The sequence below is a fragment of the Plecotus auritus genome (genome assembly GCF_963455305.1).
Source record: "Plecotus auritus genome assembly, chromosome: 3".
In the NCBI taxonomy this organism is placed as follows: Eukaryota; Metazoa; Chordata; class Mammalia; order Chiroptera; family Vespertilionidae; genus Plecotus; species Plecotus auritus.
In genome coordinates, this window is record NC_137772.1 from 43,306,045 (window position 1) to 43,326,156 (window position 20,112).

The window sequence follows — 20,112 nt, forward strand, 5'->3', positions numbered from 1 at the left end:
AATTGTTGGGGGACTGAGGGGGTTCTGATTAACACCATGTAACCTTAAAATCCATTTGTCTCAATTTTTCTTGAAATCATTCTAAAGCTATTTCTAAGCTATCTCTTCCTCAGGTGGGTGTGGTTCATGCGTTTTATTTAATGCGAATTTGAGTGTTAATAAGCTACTTGGTTGGCTGTGTAGAGAGCAACAGTGGGCAAGGCAGTGACGACCCTGGCCCTCAGGTCTGGGGAACATGACAGCCTTTCTCTGATTGGATTCCAGTATCTTTGTTTGCTGTTCTTTACCTTGGTTACTGTTGGTGGTTGGCTGTTTTTGTTGCTTGCTTGTTGTTGTTTTTTTGCCCGCTTTTAAGTACTGCCGGAGCTCCCAAGCCTTAGCTCCAAACTTGGACCTCTCTGAGCCACAGATTTGATTGTGGAAGCATTTGCCAGCCAGCTTCCCTGGAGTATCTATGGGAACTTCACAATCAGCATGCCCAAAGCAGTGAATTCTCTGATGAGCTGGGTCTCTGGAAATCAAAAGTTCCCATAATCAAGGGATTGATTAGAAAGAGCTTATTTAATCTAGAGGTAGTAACTTAAAACAGGAACATAGGGGGGCTTTGAAAACCGCGCATGCCCTGTCCCACCCCTGAACTGGGATCTCTAAGCGATGACCTGGTGGTGTTTATGAATGGCCTGGTTTAAATTCCTGTGGTGCAGCATCTCCCTTAGGCCGACACCTTAGAAACGTGTGGGGCTTTGTAAGAGTGAGCCTGTCAGGACACAAGGCCTTTATTTGAAGCTGTTTTCAGAGGAGCCATGTGGAAGGCCCTCATGAAATTAACCAGCGGTCTCTAGGAGGCAGGAAATCTGGAGACAGTTACTAGAACATTCTTTACCAGCGGCTGTGTGGGATGCCTTAGTTGCTCCCACATCCCGCTTTCCCTCCCCTTTCTGTTAACGTTGCTCCTAGGACTCCCCAGGCAGGAGAACTCAGGTAGGTTGGCTGCAGCAGGTGATCCCCACTGTCCCTTTGAAGGAGGTGGGGAGACAGTGCGGGAGGGGAGTGATAAGCCTTCTCCCATGTTGTTGGCACAGGTTCTGTGGCCTTACAGGCTCTGACACACAACCTACCACTCTGGCCTTTCAGCCTCTGCACAGCTTGTTTCCCTTGATCATTCTTGCTGCTGTAATTGAGGGATGGAGATGACTTTAGGAGAAGTCAGAATGACCCAGGTTCAGCACCTGTTCTTGAGCCCATCACAGTGCCTGTTTTTCTATACATCTTGTCATCCACTCACCTCAACTCTAGGGATGGGAGGAAAAAGCCTCCTTCTCGCCTTTCCTCCAAATGGAGGACACACCACCAAGCAAGGTGGGGCCAGGGTTAGCGTGGGTTTAGAGGCAAAGGCCAGCAGGGGCCTGCTGGGTGTGTGCGTAGAGCTGCCTCCGTGAGCTAGCCAGTAGGACCCTCACCATATCTCTGGAGCACTTAATTCAGTGATTCAAAGACTATGGCCCATAATTTGAAGTGAACAATGTGAGATTGGGAAATTAGGTTTTAGCCTCTAATTTGTGGGGCATCTTTGCTGTTTTTGTGGCATGGAAAGTAAAAGCCTATCTAATAAAGAGGAAATATGCTAATTAACCATCACTCCATCACAAAGATGGCTGCACCCACAGCTGAGGCCAAGTTCCCATAAGGAGCCTTAACAAGCAATCAGCAGGGACCTGAGGCTACACCCTCCCCTGCTCCCGTGGGGCTTGACAGGGGACCTCAGGCCAGCAGTGCTTGACAGGCGAATCTCAGGCCGCGCCCCCCACCCGGCGGGGCTTGACAGGGGACCTCAGGCCACCTTCCACACTTGGCAGAGCTTGACAGGGGACCTCAAGGTGCGCTTCCCGTCCTGGTGCTGGGCTAGGGGACCTCAGGCTGCTCCCCCCGCCCCAGTGCCAGGCCAGGGGACCTCAGGCCGCACCCCCCCACCAGGTGGGGCTTGACAGGGGACTTCAGGCCGTGCCCCCCACCCCGGCACCAGTCCGGGGGACCTCAGGCCACATCCCCCTCCCCAGCACCGAGCCAGGGGACCTGAGGCTGTACCCCCCTCCCTGGTGGGGCTTGACATGGGACCTCAAGGTGCACCCCCAGTGCTGGGTCGGGGGAACTCAGGCCGCGCCCCCCGCCCGGGGGGACCTGAGGCTGCACACCCCTGCCGTTGTGGCTTGATAGGGGACCTGAGGCTGTACCCCCCTTCCCGGTGCTAGGCTGGGGGACCTGAGGCTGCCCCCCGCCTGGTGGGGCTTAACGGGGGAACTCAGGCCATGTCCCACACCTGGCGGGGCTTGACGGGGGACCTCAAGGCACGCCCCACCACCCCGCTCTGGGCTGGGGTACCTCAGGCCATATCCCCTGTCCTGGCACCGGGCCAGGGGACCTGAGGCTACGTTCCTGTCCGGCAGGGCTTGACAAGGGTGGGACTAGCCAGGTCTGGATCTATCCCAAAGGGGTGCGGCCAGGTCTGGGTCTCACGCGATTTTGAGGCACATGTGGGTGGGCAGGGACTTGACTCTGGGTCCCGTGATGTGCCCCAGACCCTGACAGGAGGAACGTTTCCATATACATTTTACTAATTTTCTTTCATCTCTGACACTTCTATTATAGAGAAAGGGCAAATAGCAATATTAATTTATTTCCTCTATTTAATCCCCTTTTAATGTGCACGAATTTCATGCACCGGGCCACTAGTAAGTGAACATAAAATATTTAATATGGTAGGTGTGGGAAAAAGAAATAATACAAAGAGAATTTTCTTGATGGTACTCAAGGTGGGAGACTGCAAACCAATACACAGAACACATGGGGGATCTGACCCAGCAAGTGCTGTAGGGGACGGGGCTGCAGTGGTTGGGTGGTCTCCCGGGGAGATGGCTCTGAGCCAAGACCCGAGAATGAAGGCAGGAAGCAGCCTGGCTGTTTGGAGGAAGAGTGCTGTGGGCAGAGGAGATGGCGAGGAACAGCCTGGCAGATAAGGAATGCTTTCATGTGGGGCTTGCTCGCTTCCTGGGCCTGTGCCAGAATCTGTCTGGTGGAGTTGGGAGGAATCTGGAATATACTTGTTGCTTCTAGAAATGCTCGACTAAGATTGATAGACTCTAAGTATATTAAAACTTGGAAAGGAGAGTGGAATGCGTGCCAGGAAATGATATGATTTGTCCATTTTATCATCTGTTTTGTGATTCCTTTGGGTTGTTTTCTTAGGTTTTTGGCTTATTTTGATTTCAGGGTTACTTCCAAATAACTGTCTAGTTGCCATGCTTCTTATTTCTCTTTTCACTATGTATTGTCTTTAATTAATCTACTCTGCTCTAAAGAAAATGGGTTTTGGGTTTATGATTCTTCTTAAGGACATGAATACAGTAAGTAGAGTCTCTGAAAAGAAGAAATTTATGTACATTTTAATAAACATGATCACATGCACAGCTCTTTGAAACCTCCTTTGAGCAGTAATTTCCCAGCTGTTTACAAATTGGGTTTTTTGTTTTGTGGAGGGGGAGGCACAGCACTCTTTAAGAAGGACCAAATTGTTGGTCTACACCCAGAGGAGACCACTGATGCTGGCCCAGGGCAGAGCCCCGCTGATAGATGCTGCCTCGTTTTAGTCCTGGGTTTCTGGTCGCACAGAGAACCGGCGGCAGCAGCCTGTCGCTGGTCCCGCAGCAGTGGGCGGATAGCTTTTCCCCTGCACAGTAGCCTCATGCCTTCCGTCTGACATGGCGGTGCGACTTCTTTTCTCCATGAGAATTTCCTTTCTCTGAGCAGTAAACAAAAGCTCTATCCTTGTGGCTTGAGTTAGGATTTTAACGATGTTCTCTAGCACTTGTCAAGGTTTGGAGCTCATCCTGGTTGATTCCAGATTTGAGAGAGGATGTCTGCGGTGCTTCCATTGCCTCAGCTCGCAGAGTCGTCATTTCCCTGTATTAATGGGTGCTCGTCTGGGCCCTTGGTTGGAACAGCAGAATTCCCCTCTTCCACATGCACCCACACAGTGGCAGCCTCCCTCCAAGGCCTCCTCTGCTTTGGAAGTCCTCTGCTGCATTCCGCATTGGCCTCAGCCAGCTGCAACCTCTGGGAGAGGGAGGAGCTCATCTGTTTTCTCGGGGAGTGGTTTTTACTATGCAAGTAACTGTCCTTATGTTACTGGGAAAAACAGAAAAGATACATGACGTCCCTGGTGTCAGACTCCAGGGTGACGGGATAAAAGCAGAACCACTTACTTTTTTGGGAGGTGGACTAAACAAATCTGCAAGTAAATTTTACTTTGAAATCATAAGGGAATACATTTTATTTTGCAATCAATCATGGGAAAAAAATTGTAGGCCCAGTGCCAACGATAATATAAAAGGTCTGCTTTGAAATGTTTCTGAGGATGGGGACTGTGGATTCCTTTCTCTCTCCCGAACACACTGTCCCAGTGTAATTGAAAGTCCCTGAAGACATTTGGCAGCTCCAGTGTATGTTTTTCTACCCCAAAAGTTGAATGAATTAAAATTTCAATAGGCTAAATATTTTACTTCATCAAAAAGGAACCCAGCTCTATTTCTGGCTGTTACCTGTAGTTTAAAAGAAGCATTTACTATATTTCTAGTTCTCTTTGTCTCATCATACATGTTTTGCACATTTAAACCTCTGTTTGGAGTAGCTAAACACAGCTGATAGCTAATTATGCCAAGGTCCCCCCCCCCCCCCCCCCGTAAAACTTCTGTATTTCTGAGTAAATTTTTAAAAAATGGTATGGTATATGACGTCACAAATCTTACCTAGGTTATGTAATGAGGGGCTGCGTAGTATGTAATTAAAGAGAAGACTGATTCCTAGTGAGGTAAGTGAACTTTCTCCTGTCTGGTAGTTTATGCAGCAAGCATGACATTTAGGTATTTGGGTAAATAATGACATTTGCTTCAAAATAAGAACAATGGACTGCAGAGCCAAGCCCTTTATTGAATCGTGCCTGCCAGTAACACGTCGTCATGACCACTGCTGACTGACCATGGTTTGCCAGGTGCTGGACCCTGGGCACCTGGGGTTTGCATGTCTGATTATAAATTGAGAACATGTGCATGTATCTAACTGTTCACTGTAAATACACCTGTGCAGAAAATAAAACATTAGGAAATGGCCACAGCGTTGGAAGAGAAGCAGAGGGTTCAAGTAGCAGAAACATTTCCTCAGTCCAGTCCAGCATTGAGCAGACACGCATATTGAAAACTCCCTTTGGAAGCTGTTTGCCTTTAGACCAAATGCTACACAAGGCAGTCATAGTGTAAATATGAATTTGCCACCTGTGCATTTGAAACACATCATATATTTTTGGTGAATCTACCAATTCCATAAATTGTTAATATTAAAGACACCTCATTAAAAATCTGTAAAACACAATGAAGTCTTTATTCTTTCTCACCACACTCACCCTCTGACTTGGACTTATCTGATCTCTTTGGGCTGTGTCTTTATCAAAGAATTAATGCTAAATCCTCAATAATCACTTTTGGTTTTATTGTTTTTGTGGTAGATATTTCTGACATGTTGCATAAGGACCATTGAGATCACCTATCAGAGGGTAAGGTTGTAATTAACTGAAACGTTTCACTTTTGCAGAAAGAGCATATTGTTAACTTATAGCAAGATTTATGGCATAGAACTTGCTCAATTTGGTGATTTGTAATCATTTACTGATGTTTGCTCTTTATTGAGGATTGATACAAGGAAGGAAAGAAAAAGCCTTATTTTACCTCCCAGGGCACTTTTTTCATGCTTCTCTTTGTTACTTCTGTACCCTCAGATTTAGATGATATGTGAGTGTATTTCTTGTAAGCGTCCTTAAGTTTAAGCAGTGATTTTATTCATCTTAATGTCTACCAGCATTCAGCACAGAAACTCCCCTTAATAGATTTATTGCTGTGTTGTGTCAAATCTATGCTGATGGAAGCGAGGAACATCTGTACCCTTTGGGGAGAGTTAATTACTAAAATCCGTGAACACGGAAGCACACAGTTCAAGGTCGTCTCTACCAGAAGAGACAATCCTGTGACGTATGCCCCAAGAAGAGCTTTATAGGGAATGCCCAGTGTTCTTTCCAATTTATTAAAGGGCATTAGGACAATAATCCTTAAACGGGGCATGATGGAGGGCTGTGTGTGAATCCCTCAAAGTATACGCATACATTTTGTAAATTGATGCACTTTCAGCAGTCAGATTAGAGTTCCTTGATTTCTGAAACAGTTAAATGTTAAGAATAGTTACATTAGAATGTATTTTCCTCACTGGAATTCTTTAGAAATTGCTTAGAAGTCATGATTATTTTATTGTGATTCTGGCTTAGGTTTCTGACTCAGTGTCAGAGTATCTGAATTTGAGTCCCAGTTGCTCTCCTTTCTTCCCATTGACTAGGTATCTTAATTTGTAAAATGTTAAGACAGTCCAGCTGGGTGTAGCTCAGTGGTTAAGTTTTGACCCCTGAACCAGAAGGTCACGGTTCAATTCCTGGTCAGGGCACATGCCTGGGTTGTGGGCGCCATCCCCAGTAGGGGGTGTGCAGGAAGCAGCTGATCAGTGATTCTCTCTCATCATTGATGTTTCTATCTTTCCCTCTCACTTTCTCTCTGAAAAAAAAGTATATGTATGTATAAATATGTATGTATATGTAGATTTTATATATATATATGTATGTATGTGTGTGTGTGTATGTGTATGTATGTGTGTGTGTGTATATATATATATATATATGATTACCCTCTGCTTCTCTTCCAACGCTGTGGCCACTTCCTAATGTTTTATTTTCTGCACCGGTGTATTTACAGTGAACAGTTAGATACATGCATATATATATATATATATATATATATATATATATATATATATATGAGATCTCCCATTTCACAGTTGTTTCCAACACTAGAAGACAGTATGATTGCATCAAATGAAATGCTCTCTATGAAGGTATTTAATAACTTGTGAGGTGCCACTGCATTGCATGAATGCAAAATGGTGGTGGGGACCCCACCTACTTGACCAGCAGAAAGACACTAGAAATTCTGGGGCCACCCATTGTGAAGAAGAATGTGGCCGTCCCTAATCCCGTGGAGGACTCGGCCCTCCCCTCCTTCAGTGAATGTCGCCACCCAACACTGGGTCACAGCTGAGTGGCCCCTGGTGGTCAGAGGGGATGGAAGATGGCCTGGGAGGACAGCAGTTCTCCTGCAAGAAAGTGAGAGTTGACCTCTCTTCCTGTCCTTTCAGGTTTCTGTCAAACCAAGGCTGACTGGTTGTTAAGTACAGATACCAAGGCAAGTTCAGGCCTGAAAACACTGCAGACCAAGCTGTGCTGTGCTGAGCAAATCCTGAGAGTTGGGGGGTGGGAGGTGGGGGCAAGTGGTATTAGAAAGTCAGATGAAAAAATGTTACCTGTGCAGAGACTCTCACACATAAAGTTCATTTCCAAAAGCACCTTTTTCTTCTCTAGAAATAAGCCTCTTGGTGCCCAGGCAGCACTGCGTCCCTGCACATAGAAAAGCACTGGTTGCCATAGTACCCTCCCTCTTCCCGGGAGTTTTGTCCATTCCTTAGCAGGAACCTCCTCCACCTCCTTCAGGCCCTTTCCCAGGTGTAAGTATTATGTTGTGATGTCATGAAAAGTCCTGTGGGTCAGGATAGTTGCTAGAATATTCTGTTTTATTCAAGGACAAAATCATTTGAACTTCTAGCTGTCTGTTCGTTTGTCTATCTTTATACAGAAGCGGTTTATTGATCACTTTTCTTATCCATAGTTCTTGTTCTTTCTGAGTAAATTTTAATTTATAAATTACAAAGAAATGATCTGTTTGATTCTGGATTTTCAAATTTACTATCATAAAATATTGCAGTCTGTTTGCATTTAAAATTTTTTTCCTCTGTAATTTTTTTTTTTTTTTTTTTTGCTATACTTGCAAATTAGTGTGTTTGGTATTTTGTTCTTGATTACAGACACTGGAGGTTATTTTTTAAGATTAATGTATAGTCTTATTCTAATATTTTCTGTTAATTATATATGTATCTTTATCTTTATTAATTCTTTACTTTCCTTAGGTTGGTTCCTTTCCTTAGGCTTCTGTCTTCCTTCCTAACTTTTGGGTTGAACATTTAATTTTTTTCTTTTTCGGCTTGGTAATAGGAATACATAGTGCTGTAAGTTTTCCTTTGGCTCTTTTCTGTAGTTTCTGGTATGTATTGTTTCCAACATCATGTTTTGATTTTTTTTGTTTGAGCTAAGGATTTGATCCAGTAATTTACAGTTGCTTTGTTTCCCTTTGTGCTGTTTCAGGTCTTATTGTATAACCTTATTTTTAATTGCGTATTGTGGCCTTTCTCCCATTTCACAGTTGTTTCCAACACTAGAAGACTTTCCTTGCCTTTGTCCTCCTCTCAGGGCCTGGGAAGAGAGAGGGAAGCCTGGGCCCACCCCCTTTCTCCTGTCCCCACCCCTTTTCTCATCAGTGCGCTTATCCTTGGTGTGCGGAACTATTCCCCTTCCACCTGGGTGCCTCAGGATTGCTTTGGGATGAGCAGAGAAGGGGTGTGCCAATGGGATGAGAGGTGGTGAGGCCAGGTGAAGGCTTCAGGACCTGCTGCGTTCTTGGATCTGCAAGTTCCTTTACTCTTCTGGCTCTTTTTCTAGGGCCTGGGCCTACTACAGCTGCCTCATAGGATGTGCTGAGCACTGGTGGAAATAATGTGTGTACGTGGGCACCTAGCACTGTGCCTCACACACAAAAGGTACACCACAGCGTGTTCCTCCTCTCCTGCTCCACCAGGCGAGTCGCAGGCTTTCCATGCTGCAGTCCATGCCCTGTGCATCAGGCTGGTGCTGGGTCCCCACCTCTCTCCTTCACTCCAGCAGCCTCTTCAGACAGTATTGACAGATCATTTTTCCACAGAAATTCCGTTTTTCTGTTTTTTAAATGTAAGGCCTTCTTCCCTATTGGAGCCTGTTACAGACCCACAGCTGCTGTGTCATTCCGCCTCTGCCTTCAGTTGTGTTGCTGAGATAAGACGCAAGTTCAAAATGCACTTGAGAAGTAGGGTAGCCAATGGGGAAAGTGACTCAAAGGGATTTAATGTTCTGTGCTTGTGGGATCATCTTATTATGTAAGGATTAGTAAAATGATAGGGACTGACCTTGATTTACTTGGGATGACTCGCATCCAGGGGTGGGCAAAAGTAGGCTTACAGTTACTTTTAATAGGAAAAAAATACATAATATAAGAATAAATAATAATACAAGAATAAACTGTTACACATACAACTGTAAACCTACTTTTGCCCATACTTGTATATTCTGAGCACCCCTTCACTTAAAAATATTGCTATATATCACTTGTTAGAAAGGAAAACAACTTTTCCTCTACCCTCTTTTTGACTAGGAGGTCTGCAAATTAAAATGACAAAAGACAGATTAAAAGGAGAAAAGTTTATAAGTGTGCATACTCATTAAATGATAAAGATAGAGGCTTATATCCTAATTAAGGAAAAGAGAGGGGAAGAACAAATGTGTTTCTTTAGGAAAGACAAATGGGATTTTACAGCAGATAAGAAAATATGTGCTGCTCTCCCTACAGATGGGAGAGGTCCTGCTTCCTCCTTCAGGCCAGGGGGATTTATGGTAGGTTTATTCTGTTCTTCCTCCTGAGAGCAGGCCCACCCCAAAGAGGGGATTTATGCAGCCTCGCCTCCCAGAAATTGCTGCTTTAGTCAGATAAGGGAAGCTCCTAGCAGTCTTCTTTCTGCATCTATTAAATAGAAGATGTTTTCAGCTTAAAATAATCTTCATACTAACCCAAAGGGCTCCCAGTGGGTCCCCACACACTAAATTTCACTGTATCAGTTACCATCTCTGTGCTGGTTCCAACCTCTCTCCCAAACTCCAAAACCATATTTTTCAACTGTTGCTCTGGTGTATCTACCAGACTGTCCCATCAATATTGCAGAAGTACAAAGAGCCATCTCGGCTTCCCTCTCCTGTCCACCTAGTTGTCCTCTTTCTGACCTTCCTATCTGTATTCCTGGAGTCCTCACTTACTGCGGCTCAAACTAGCGGAAACACTCATCAGTGCCACTTCTAGAATGTCTCCAGGTCTCGCCCTGACCTGCTCATTCATTCTATCATGTAGGTAGTTGCTGGTTACTTCTCCTCCTGTCTGAAAGTTTTGATTTCCCATTGCTTATTAAGTTAAGCTGAAACTCCACCAACTGGCATTATTCTCATCTGCTTAGCTGAACAGGATCACTTGTTTATTCCTTAACAATCCCAGGTATCTGCCAGAAACACTCCTGTCACCCTGCCCCAGTCAGCCTTAGTACTTTTTCTTATTTTTTATTTTATTATTATTATTATTATTTTATTGTCTAAAGTTTTACATATGTCTTCTTTTTCCCCAATTGACCCCCTCCCTCATCACTTCCCACCCCGGGTAAGCCCCCACCGCCCCAGTGTCTGTGTCCATTAGTTATACTAATATGCATACATATAAGTCCTTTGGTTGCTCTCTATCCCCTCCTCCCCTACCATTTGTCTCTAGATAGATCTGTTCTTGTTCATCAAATTATGTTGATCATTATATCCCACATATGAATGAGATCATGTGATATTTATCTTTCTCCGACTGGCTTATTTTGCTTAGCATAATGCTCTCCAGCCATGCTGTTGCAAATGGTAAAAGTTCCTTTTTTATTTTTTTTTAATTTTATTTATTTTTTTTATTAAGGTATTATATGTGTACATATCTTACCATTGCTCCCCCCCACACCCCACTCCCATACATGCCCTCACCCTCCAATGTTTTGCATCCATTGGTTATTCTTATATGCATGCATATAAGTCCTTCTGTTGATCTCTTATTTCCCCTACCTCTCCCTAACCTTCCCGCTGTAATTTGACAGTCTGTTTGATGCTTTACTGCCTCTGTATCTATCTTTTTGTTCATCAGTTTATAATGTTTTTTATTATCCACAAATGAGTGAGATCATGTGGTATTTTTCTTTCATTGACTGGCTTATTTCACTTTAGCATAATGTTCTCCAATTCCATCCAGGTTGCTACAAATGGTAAGAATTCCTTCTTTTTTATGGCAGCATAGTATTCCATTGTATAGATGTACCACAGTTTTTTAATCCACTCATCTGCTGATGGGCACGTAGGCTGTTTCCAAATCTTAGCTATTATAAATTGTGCTGCTATGAACATAGGGGTGAATATATATCTTTTCTGATTGGTGTTTCTGTTTTCTTGGGATATAGTCCTAGGAGTGGGATTACTGGGTCAAATGGGAGTTCCATTTTTAACTTTTTGAGAAAACTCCATACTGTTCTCCACAGTTACTGCACCAGTCTGCATTCTTACCAGCAGTGCATGAAGGTTCCTTTTTCTCCACATCCTCGCCAGCACTTGTCGTTTGTTGATTTGTTGATGATAGCCATTCTGACAGGTGTGAGATGGTATCTCATTGTTGTTTTGATTTGCATCTCTCAGATGATTAGTGACTTTGAGCATGTTTTCATATGTCTCTGGGCCTTCTGTATGTCCTCTTTCGAAAAGTGTCTATTTAGTTCCTTTGACCATTTTTTGATTGGATCGTTTATCTTCCTTTTGTTAAGTTGTATGAGTTTGCTGTAAATTTTGGAGATTAAACCCTTATCGGAAATATCATTGGCAAATATGTTCTCCCATGCAGTGGGCTTTCTTGTTGTTTTGTTGATGGTTTCTTTTTCTGTGCAGAAACTTTTTATTTTGATGTAATCCCATTTGTTTATTTTCTCCTTAGTCTTCATTGCCCTAGGGGCTGTGTCTGTAAAGATATTGCTATGACATATGTCTGCTATTTTGCCACCTATGGAATCTTGTAGGATTTTTATGGTTTCCCGTCTTACATTCAAGTCCTTTAGCCATTTTGAGTTTGTTTTTGTGTATGGTGTAAGTTGGTGGTCTAGTTTCATTTTTTTGCATGTATCTGTCCAAATTTCCCAGCACCACTTATTAAAGAGACTGTTTTTACTCCATTGTATGCTCTTGCCTCCTTTGTTAAATATTAATTGAGCATAATGGCTTGGGTCAATTTCTGGGTTCTCTATTCTGTTCCATTGGTCTATATGTCTGTTCTTGTGCCAGTACCAGGCAGTTTTGAGAACTGTGGCTTGGTAATATAGCTTGATATCTGGTAATGTGATCCCTCCAACTTTATTCTTCTTTCTCAGGATTGCTGTGCCTATTCGGGGTCTTTTTTTATTCCAGATGAATTTTTGGAGAGTTTGTTCTAGATCTTTGAAATATACTGTTGGTATATTAATGGGGATTGCATTGAATCTGTAGATTGCTTTGGGTAGTATGGACATTTTAATGATGTTGATTTAATGATGTTGAAGAACTTAGTTCTTCAAGTTGCAGCTCAAATACCACTTCTCTCTTGGAGTCTCATCTAAGCCTTCTCCTCATTCAGTTCAGATGGACCTCTCTGAACACCCATGGCATTTTGTATCTCTTTTGTGGCGCCCAGTGCAGGCTGTCTGATTGTAGTTATTTGTCCACTTTTTCTATTATGAAAAGTTTCTTAAAGTCAGAGTCTAGATATATATCGTGTTCATAGTAGCTGTCTAAATTATTTAAGAAATGGTAGCATCAGTGAACAGGAAACAAGTTTTTTGAGGTCAGGAACCATATTCTGTACCTTGAATACAATTGGAAGGCTGTGATGTCAGGGAGTCTCTGAGGGACTGGTCTCAGGGTCAGAGAGCTGGTAAGGGTCAGAGGCAGGATTTAAATCCTATCTCAACATTCTGTGTTCATGCCCACATCTTAACAAAAAAGCATCTTTGCTTTAAAAACCATATTGTTAAGGAAGTCTTACCCCATCTATCTACCTATCTATCTATCTATCTATCTATCTATCTATCTATCTAAAAGGCTTAAGTGACCGGCCGACCAGCCGGTACCTATGACGTGCACTGACCACCAGGGGGCAGACGCTCAACGCAGGAGCTGCCGAGCTGCAGTGACTTGGCAGTGGCGGTTCTCGGGTGACACATGGTTCTCAGGTGATGCATCCCAGAACCAGAGAGGAGGGAGCCTGGTTCCTCGCTGCGCCTCGTGATTCCTGAATCTGGTTTACTGCACACTTGCATTTGCGTTCCACACCCTATACGACAGCAACTTTGTGGAGTGCTCTCTCGCACTCTGGGACCCGTCGGGGGATGTCTGAGAGCTGGTTTTGGCCCGATCCCCACAGGCCAGGCTGAGGGACCCCACCTGCCAGAGGGACCCCGCTCACTGTGCAGACTCCCTTCAAGCTGTGGCTCCACTCCAGGCATTCTAATTAATGTCCTTTCAATGTGCACAAATCCATGCACTGGGCCACTCGTATTTTAATAAAACCTGCTGTACTTTAGATGATTCTTGGGCTCAGCCTTTTGTTACGGCTAATGAATTTGGATGCAGTGTAGATGCAAAGTGGACTTAACTTCATTTTAGAATTTCTGTGTAATATATCTTGTTAACTGTGTGGAATCTTACCCTGTCTTGTTTACCTTGTTTTAACCTTCCTGTCATCTGTTGTCTGCCAAGCCCCCTTTCCCCTGAAAAGGGAGCCCCCATTTTCAGTCACCAGCACAGGTTCTTAGAAAGCAGTTGCCAACAATTCAGGTTGCCTGTAAGTGGCATCATTATTGATGTTGTGTCGCCATTAAATTAATTTCTGCAAGCAAAAACTACCAAAAGCAAAACCCAAAGACAAATGAGGAAAATGCTGCGTTTGCAGATCATGTTGCAGAAAGCTAATTTTCTTAATGTTAGAAGCTCCCATTTTTAACAAAGGTCTGTAACCCAGTAAAAGAAATGGACAAAGGAAATGAATTAAGGGTTCATAGAAAATAAACACGACCCTCCAATACATAAAAGTGTTCAACTTTACAATAAGAGAGAGATGAACTCCTTTAGATACCATTATTTTCCACTTATGGATTGATGACTGTCCTCATTTTCTGCCCTAATGAAGTACCACAGATGGCATGGCTTGAAACAACAGAAATTCATTTCCCCACAAACCTGGAGGTTGGAAGTCTGAGATAAGTCCCGGTTGGTTTCCTCTCGGGCCTGGCTTACAGGTGGATGTCTTCTCTCAGTGTCTTCACTGGTCTTCCCTCTGTGGGTACCTTTTACATTTTGAATCCTGAATTAATTAAGTAAGCCATTTTCTTTCCTCATATGGGAAAATTATAGGAACATTCATGATTTATGTTGTTTGAGGTAATTTTTAAAAAATGAAATTATTCTGATTAAAATTATTCTTGTTTTAAGAACTCTTCTCATTTATTTCTCTTAAAGTGCCTCACAGGTCGCCGTTTGTGAGGTTTATGGGGGCAGTGCTTGCACATCAGGGCAGGGACAGCGTGGTCCTCTGGTCACTGAGAACAGGCCAAGTGTGTCTTTGACCAGACCATTCTTTTCGACACTTTTGCCTCAAGGCTGGGAGGGCAGTAATTATTTTTTAATTCTAGTATAGAATGTGTATGAATCATTGTTCCAGATTTTATTTTCCTTATACACTCCCACGCATAGAAATACTATTTGGTGTTGTCAATTGGGCTGTTTTGGTTTCTGCAGGTTATTTTAAGGCATTTATGGGTGATGATGTTGATAAGCTAATACCACTTTGCATATGTTTAGTACTTCGAACTTTGCAGAGTGATTTCACATTCATTATCTCATTTTATTGTCAATTGAACTGGGAGGTTTAGAAACATGGAGATTATTATCGTTTTTTTAGGGCTGAGGAATCCAAAGCTTGGGTGTCTCATGGTAAGTAAGTGATAGTCTTCTAGCTGGAGGTTTCAGGGTTCCTATCTGCAAAACTGACTCGGCTGGAATGAGGAGGGAATTATTTGTCAGTGCTTCTGGTCTAGTAGCACTTGATCATACAGTGAAGTGGCTTTCACTGAGGGTGATTTTGGCTTTTTGAGGCCATCAGAAATGTCTGAGAACCTTTTGGTCATCAGAACTGGAGACGTGGTACTGGCACCTAGTGGGTAGAGAGCCAGGGATGCTGCTAGAGACTCTATAGGCACCAGACAGTGCCCACAGAGAGGATTGTTCCCCACATGTCAGTGTCAAGGATGAGAAACCCTGGTGTAGCTGCTCGCCATTCCTGGGTGGAGGATGAGATGGCCCTCTCTCTGAGGCGAGAGGAAGGTGAGGACAGTGCTTGGAGGTGGAGAATGAAGGAGGGTGATGGGTACCCTGAATCAGTATCCTCAGAGAACTGCCCTGTGAGCTGGACTTGCAGGGAGTCTAGCAGAGAGATCCCCTGTGCAGAAACCTGCAGGTATTGGACTGGGGTGCATTCTGGGGCCGTGGAGCAGAGCATGTGGAAATGAGGTGGGGAGACAGAGAGTACATGCTTTGTGAAGGGCACTAGTTCACCAAGCCAGAGTTCGAAAGTCATGACAGAATTTAGTAGAAGCTCTCAGATATTTTAAAATCAGAAGTTTGTTGTTGTTTCTTAAGATAAGAGATTGACTCACTCTCTATAATGTTGGGTGGACACCTTTATGTCAAACCGCTCAAATTGTACCCCGTACCTCCTTCCCCTGGGCTTTCTGTCAGTAGATGGCACTGCCAGGTGTTCCTTCAAGTGAGGCCAAAGCCAAAGTCGCTTTGACCTCCTTGCGCACCACCCAGTCCTGTCATTTCTGCTTCCCAAGCCTCTCCAGATGATGTCACACTCACCTTCGCCTTCACCTTTCCCCAGACTGTACATGAGCCTTTAACTATTTCCAGCCACTTCTCCACACACATTGAGTGCTTGCCAAACGAGCATTGCTTTGGTACCCTTCAGCGCCTTAGGAGAAAGTCTGACATGTTTACCCCCAGCTATTACAAGATTGGCCTTTCTCTGTCACTCCCCACCCGCCCCTCCCTGTGCCCTCTTTCCATTAGGTCTTTGATGCTGCCTCTTCCCTGCCTTGCAGCTTCACTCCTGCCATCTGGATGCTGACCTGCATTTCTCCCTCTGGTCCCCTCCCTCCACTTCTCCCCTGACCCCAGTGCCAACTCATCATTCAGGTTCTGATGTGAGCTGCCAGGTCCCTGCTATACCCTCTCATGGCACCCACTTGTGAGTTACAGTTAGTCAAGCATCGTTGAAGCTTGTCTTCAGCTCTAAAAGGCAAGCTCCCTGTGTGGAAGGGAGGTGCTCACCCTGCTTATTGCTGCCTCCCGGTGCTCGCCCCTGGGAAAAGCTGCCCAGTGGCATCTCAGCCAGGAGTGAGTGGGGACTGGCCGACTCTCCGTGGCAAGATGAGTGACACGCCCAGTAAGGTCAGAAAGCAAGTATAGGCAAGAGGCGGTGGCCAGTGGAGCCTTTCGCGATGCAATTCCCATTTTATTCCCCAATTAGTGGATTAGTGGTGCTGATGGAATTGGGGACAAAAACACATTAGTCATAGGACCTAGCTAAGGTACTTAAAATGCAGTGGCCTGAAAAAAGAACCTACTGCTGTTTTCCTAAGTGCCCTTGAATCTGGTGGACTTCATGTTTACATAATAGCATTCATACCCCAGCAGGTGTGGTACCAGGAAGCAGCTGGATGAAAATAGAAACCGGCTGGTCTTTTTACTGCATCTTCCTCTCCAGAAAGGCGGGGTCTCTACTATGAAAGGGTGGGGCTTTAGCCTTTTAGCTGGAGAGCAGCTGGTTTGCCAGTTGTCCACTGGAAATGGGTCACTTATCTCTGAAAGGAAGAACTAATACTTTAAAGTGTTGTTTTGTTTCCTTGGGTAGGTAGTTACTTGCTAGGCTAACCCAGGATGGAGCTTTGGAATGGCAGACAAGGTGTGGTCACTTGTGTCTAGTTCCAAGAAGCAGTGTGGTGACACTGGAATCTCCAGAGTCAGCAAAGGCTGTTCCCAGGGTGTCCTATTGCACAGCTCCCTGCAGTGGGGAGTGAGGTGAGGAGAGATTACAGACCTGCTGAGAGTTTATCTTGCTCTTGTAAACTTGCCCTTAATGCCCATAAAATAATAAAAGAGATGGGAGCTGGGTCAAACAGCCCCATAAAAAAAAAGGGAATGAGAGTAGAAATCCAAGTTCCCTTAGAGAGGAAAACAATTTAAATTTCCCATGTCATCAAAAATGGTATTGGGCATTCCCTGGAATAATTTATTTCTAGCTACCAGACAGGATGCTTTTGGAATGCTTGGAAGGAGCAACACAACATTCTCTAGTAGCAAGTGTTAGATCTGCCATTGGGCATATTTGTGAACAGAGAAGAGAGGAAGGTTGGAGATCACTCTTTCTGATAGGAAGTTCTCTTTAAGTTAGAACCAGGAGGTGATTGAGCCTGTTCAAGGCAGGTGCCCTTGACTGGATGAGTGGTTGTTAAGTGAGGAGATCTTTGTATGTATAAGGTGGATTCCAAACACATCATTTAAGGCTTCTTTCTGTGCCTTTTCCAATCTAGACTTAAATGATCTTCATCATATTAATAGTCAAGGCCTTTTAAAAGCTTGTAAGTGAAAAAAAAAAAAAAAGAGAGACATATGTACTACTATTTGTAATACTTCAAACAATAAAAAAAATTAAAAAAAATAAAAGCTTGTAAGTGTTCTATATATAGTCAAACGTGGACTGTCTATTTAGGATATTATAGAATTGACTTCAGATGTCAGGGTTTGTTTTAAATTTTAGAAGGGATTTTTTTTTTTTTTTGCAAGTGCAGAGCAGGCATCAGTGCCTCCCTGAGTGAGTGCAGTCGGTGTGATCGACCCTTCCTTGGCTGCAGAGCACCACAGGTAGCCTTCCTGAGCTCGAGTGTGCCAGGCACTGTCCCCTGGCGCTTAGACAAGTAAATCTAAAATGGAAATCAGACCAGTAGGTCTAAAGCAAAAGTCTGTTCAGCGTATGGGGCCAGTGAGGGTTTTCCTGACAGGGAACTGCTGAGGTGAAATGGCCGAGAAGCCAGAGTCCTGTCACTAGAACTAGGAGTCCATGCCACCCGACAGAGGGGCCTTCTTGGGGATGATCTGAAGGGCAACGGCACAGTTCTGTCCTGAAGGTACAAGAGCCTTGGAAGAGGTTTTGTTTTTCTATCCTGTTTTGATGCACACGAAAGCTACCATAAAACACTGAGTTAGCAATGAATCTTGCTGATAAAGCATACCCATGGACATGGCTCCCAGGCAGTGGGCCAGAACACCTCTAGCGCTGCGATGGGTCAGCCACCACAGTATCACTGAAGGGTTACCTGCCATCGGTGCTGTTATGGGTTATTCATATCACCAGCTGTTGTTCTGTTCTGGCACTTAGCTGAGCATGGGTCAGAAGCTTAGAGAGGAAATACCTTCCCAGGCCCCTCAGCTTGTAAGGAGGGGTCAGAATCCCAATCCTGGTCTGGCTCATTCCCAAGCCTGAGTCTTCCTGACCACCGCACGGGAAGAACAGTGCAGATATTTGCTTGCTTCTTTCAAGGGAGAAGCAGTTTGGGATTTATGTTTCAAAAGAGAACGCTGGAAGTCACGGGAGCTGCATGAGAGAGAAAAGGAAAAGACAGAGTCACAAATGGCACCTCACCCCGCTGGTGCGGGGAGCTAGGTAGACACACTCAGACTTAGTTCAGCATGGGCCTCCTCTCCTGGAGCTCCCTGAGAGAGCACGGTGGCCTCTGGAGGTCTGAAATGGGCTGCCCTCTGCGAAGCTCAGGCTAGCTGGCCAGCCCACCACCCCACCTCTGGAGCATTGCCTTTCCCTTTACTCATAGGGATGAGGGTCAGTCCCTGCATCACAGCTGCAGGCCACAGAAAAGGAAGTGACCTGCTCCCAGGATTGTGTGCTCCAGGCACCTGGTTGACACCTGGGCGGAGACTGTGTGGCTGCTGCTGGACTGAACTGGCTTTGGGGACTGGATCTCAAACCCTACTGTGCTTGTGGGTCATGGCCTGAGGTTGTTTACGAGCGGAGCCCCCTGTGGTCCCATCTTGTCCCATCTTCAGAATTGGCTGGTCCAGAAGGTCTGGTCACCTGTCTGGAAGAGTCTGGCACAGGGCCTGGCCAGACATGGCAGCCCCTCTGACACAGGAGGCCTCTTGCCCACGGCTTGCTGGGCACATTTTCCTTGATGGCATATATCTTTATATATAAAAGCCTAAATGACCAGACAACCAGACAATTGGCGGGTCGCTATGACATCCACTGACCACCAGGGGGCAGACACTCAACGCAGGAGCTTCCCCCTGATGGTCAGTGCGCTCCCACAGTGGGAGCATTGCTGAGCTGACAGATGGGTGCCAGATGCCAGGCTGACAGCTGGCAAGTGCAGCTGAGACAGTACGAGCCTCTCCCGTGGACAATCCCCCTGCACGCCCAAGCAGCGGCGGTGGCCGGTGCAGCGGGGCTGGGATGAGTGGGAGTGGTGCTGTGCTCAGCCCAGCCTCAGGCTCCTCCCTGGCCGCCGGCTGCTTCATGCACTACTTCATGCTGTGTGGGATCAACGTGGACAGTGGGCCTGATAAGCTGGCGGGTAAGGCCAGGCTGCAGCAGTGCGGAGGTCCACTGATCCCCACAGGCCAGGCTGAGGGACCCCACTGGTGCACAAATCCGTGCACTGGACCTCTAGTGTATTTATAAAATTTTATGGTTTCAAAATAACAAAAAATACCTGTAGATTATTTTTTTTCTGGTTTTGCTCATTTTAAAAGTAATTCCCTTTTTGTTTTTATAGGATACTAAGTTGTGGATAATAATGGAATATCTTGGTGGAGGCTCCGCACTAGATCTAGTAAGTATTATGTAGGAAGCCTGTGCATTAAGGCTCTTCTTGGTTTTGAAAGTAATTCTGTTTATACATTTCCGTTACTCTCTTTAAGTTCTATGAAAAATAGACCAAACTCTTTCTTCTAATATGTATTTCTGCTTCTGATATATTATTGACAATTACAGGTCTACTTTTGAAACCAGTTTTGTTGTTTCTTGGGAAGCCCATGAACTCATTCATAAAAGCCAAGAAGGACTTTGCCTGTCACTATCTTACTGAAGATCAGTTTGCTAGTTTTCC

The 20,112-nt window shown here is 44.8% G+C and overlaps 1 protein-coding gene across 1 annotated transcript in view; it reads left to right on the forward strand.

Moving 5' to 3' along the window:
• The window catches only part of STK24 (serine/threonine kinase 24), a 107,543-nt gene that overhangs the window by 59,723 nt on the left and 27,708 nt on the right, over positions 1-20,112 (forward strand). Inside the window, exon 3 of the mRNA XM_080658856.1 lies at positions 19,780-19,836. Within this exon, the coding sequence (XP_080514982.1) occupies positions 19,780-19,836 (57 nt within the window). The remainder of the gene's footprint in view (positions 1-19,779; positions 19,837-20,112) is intronic.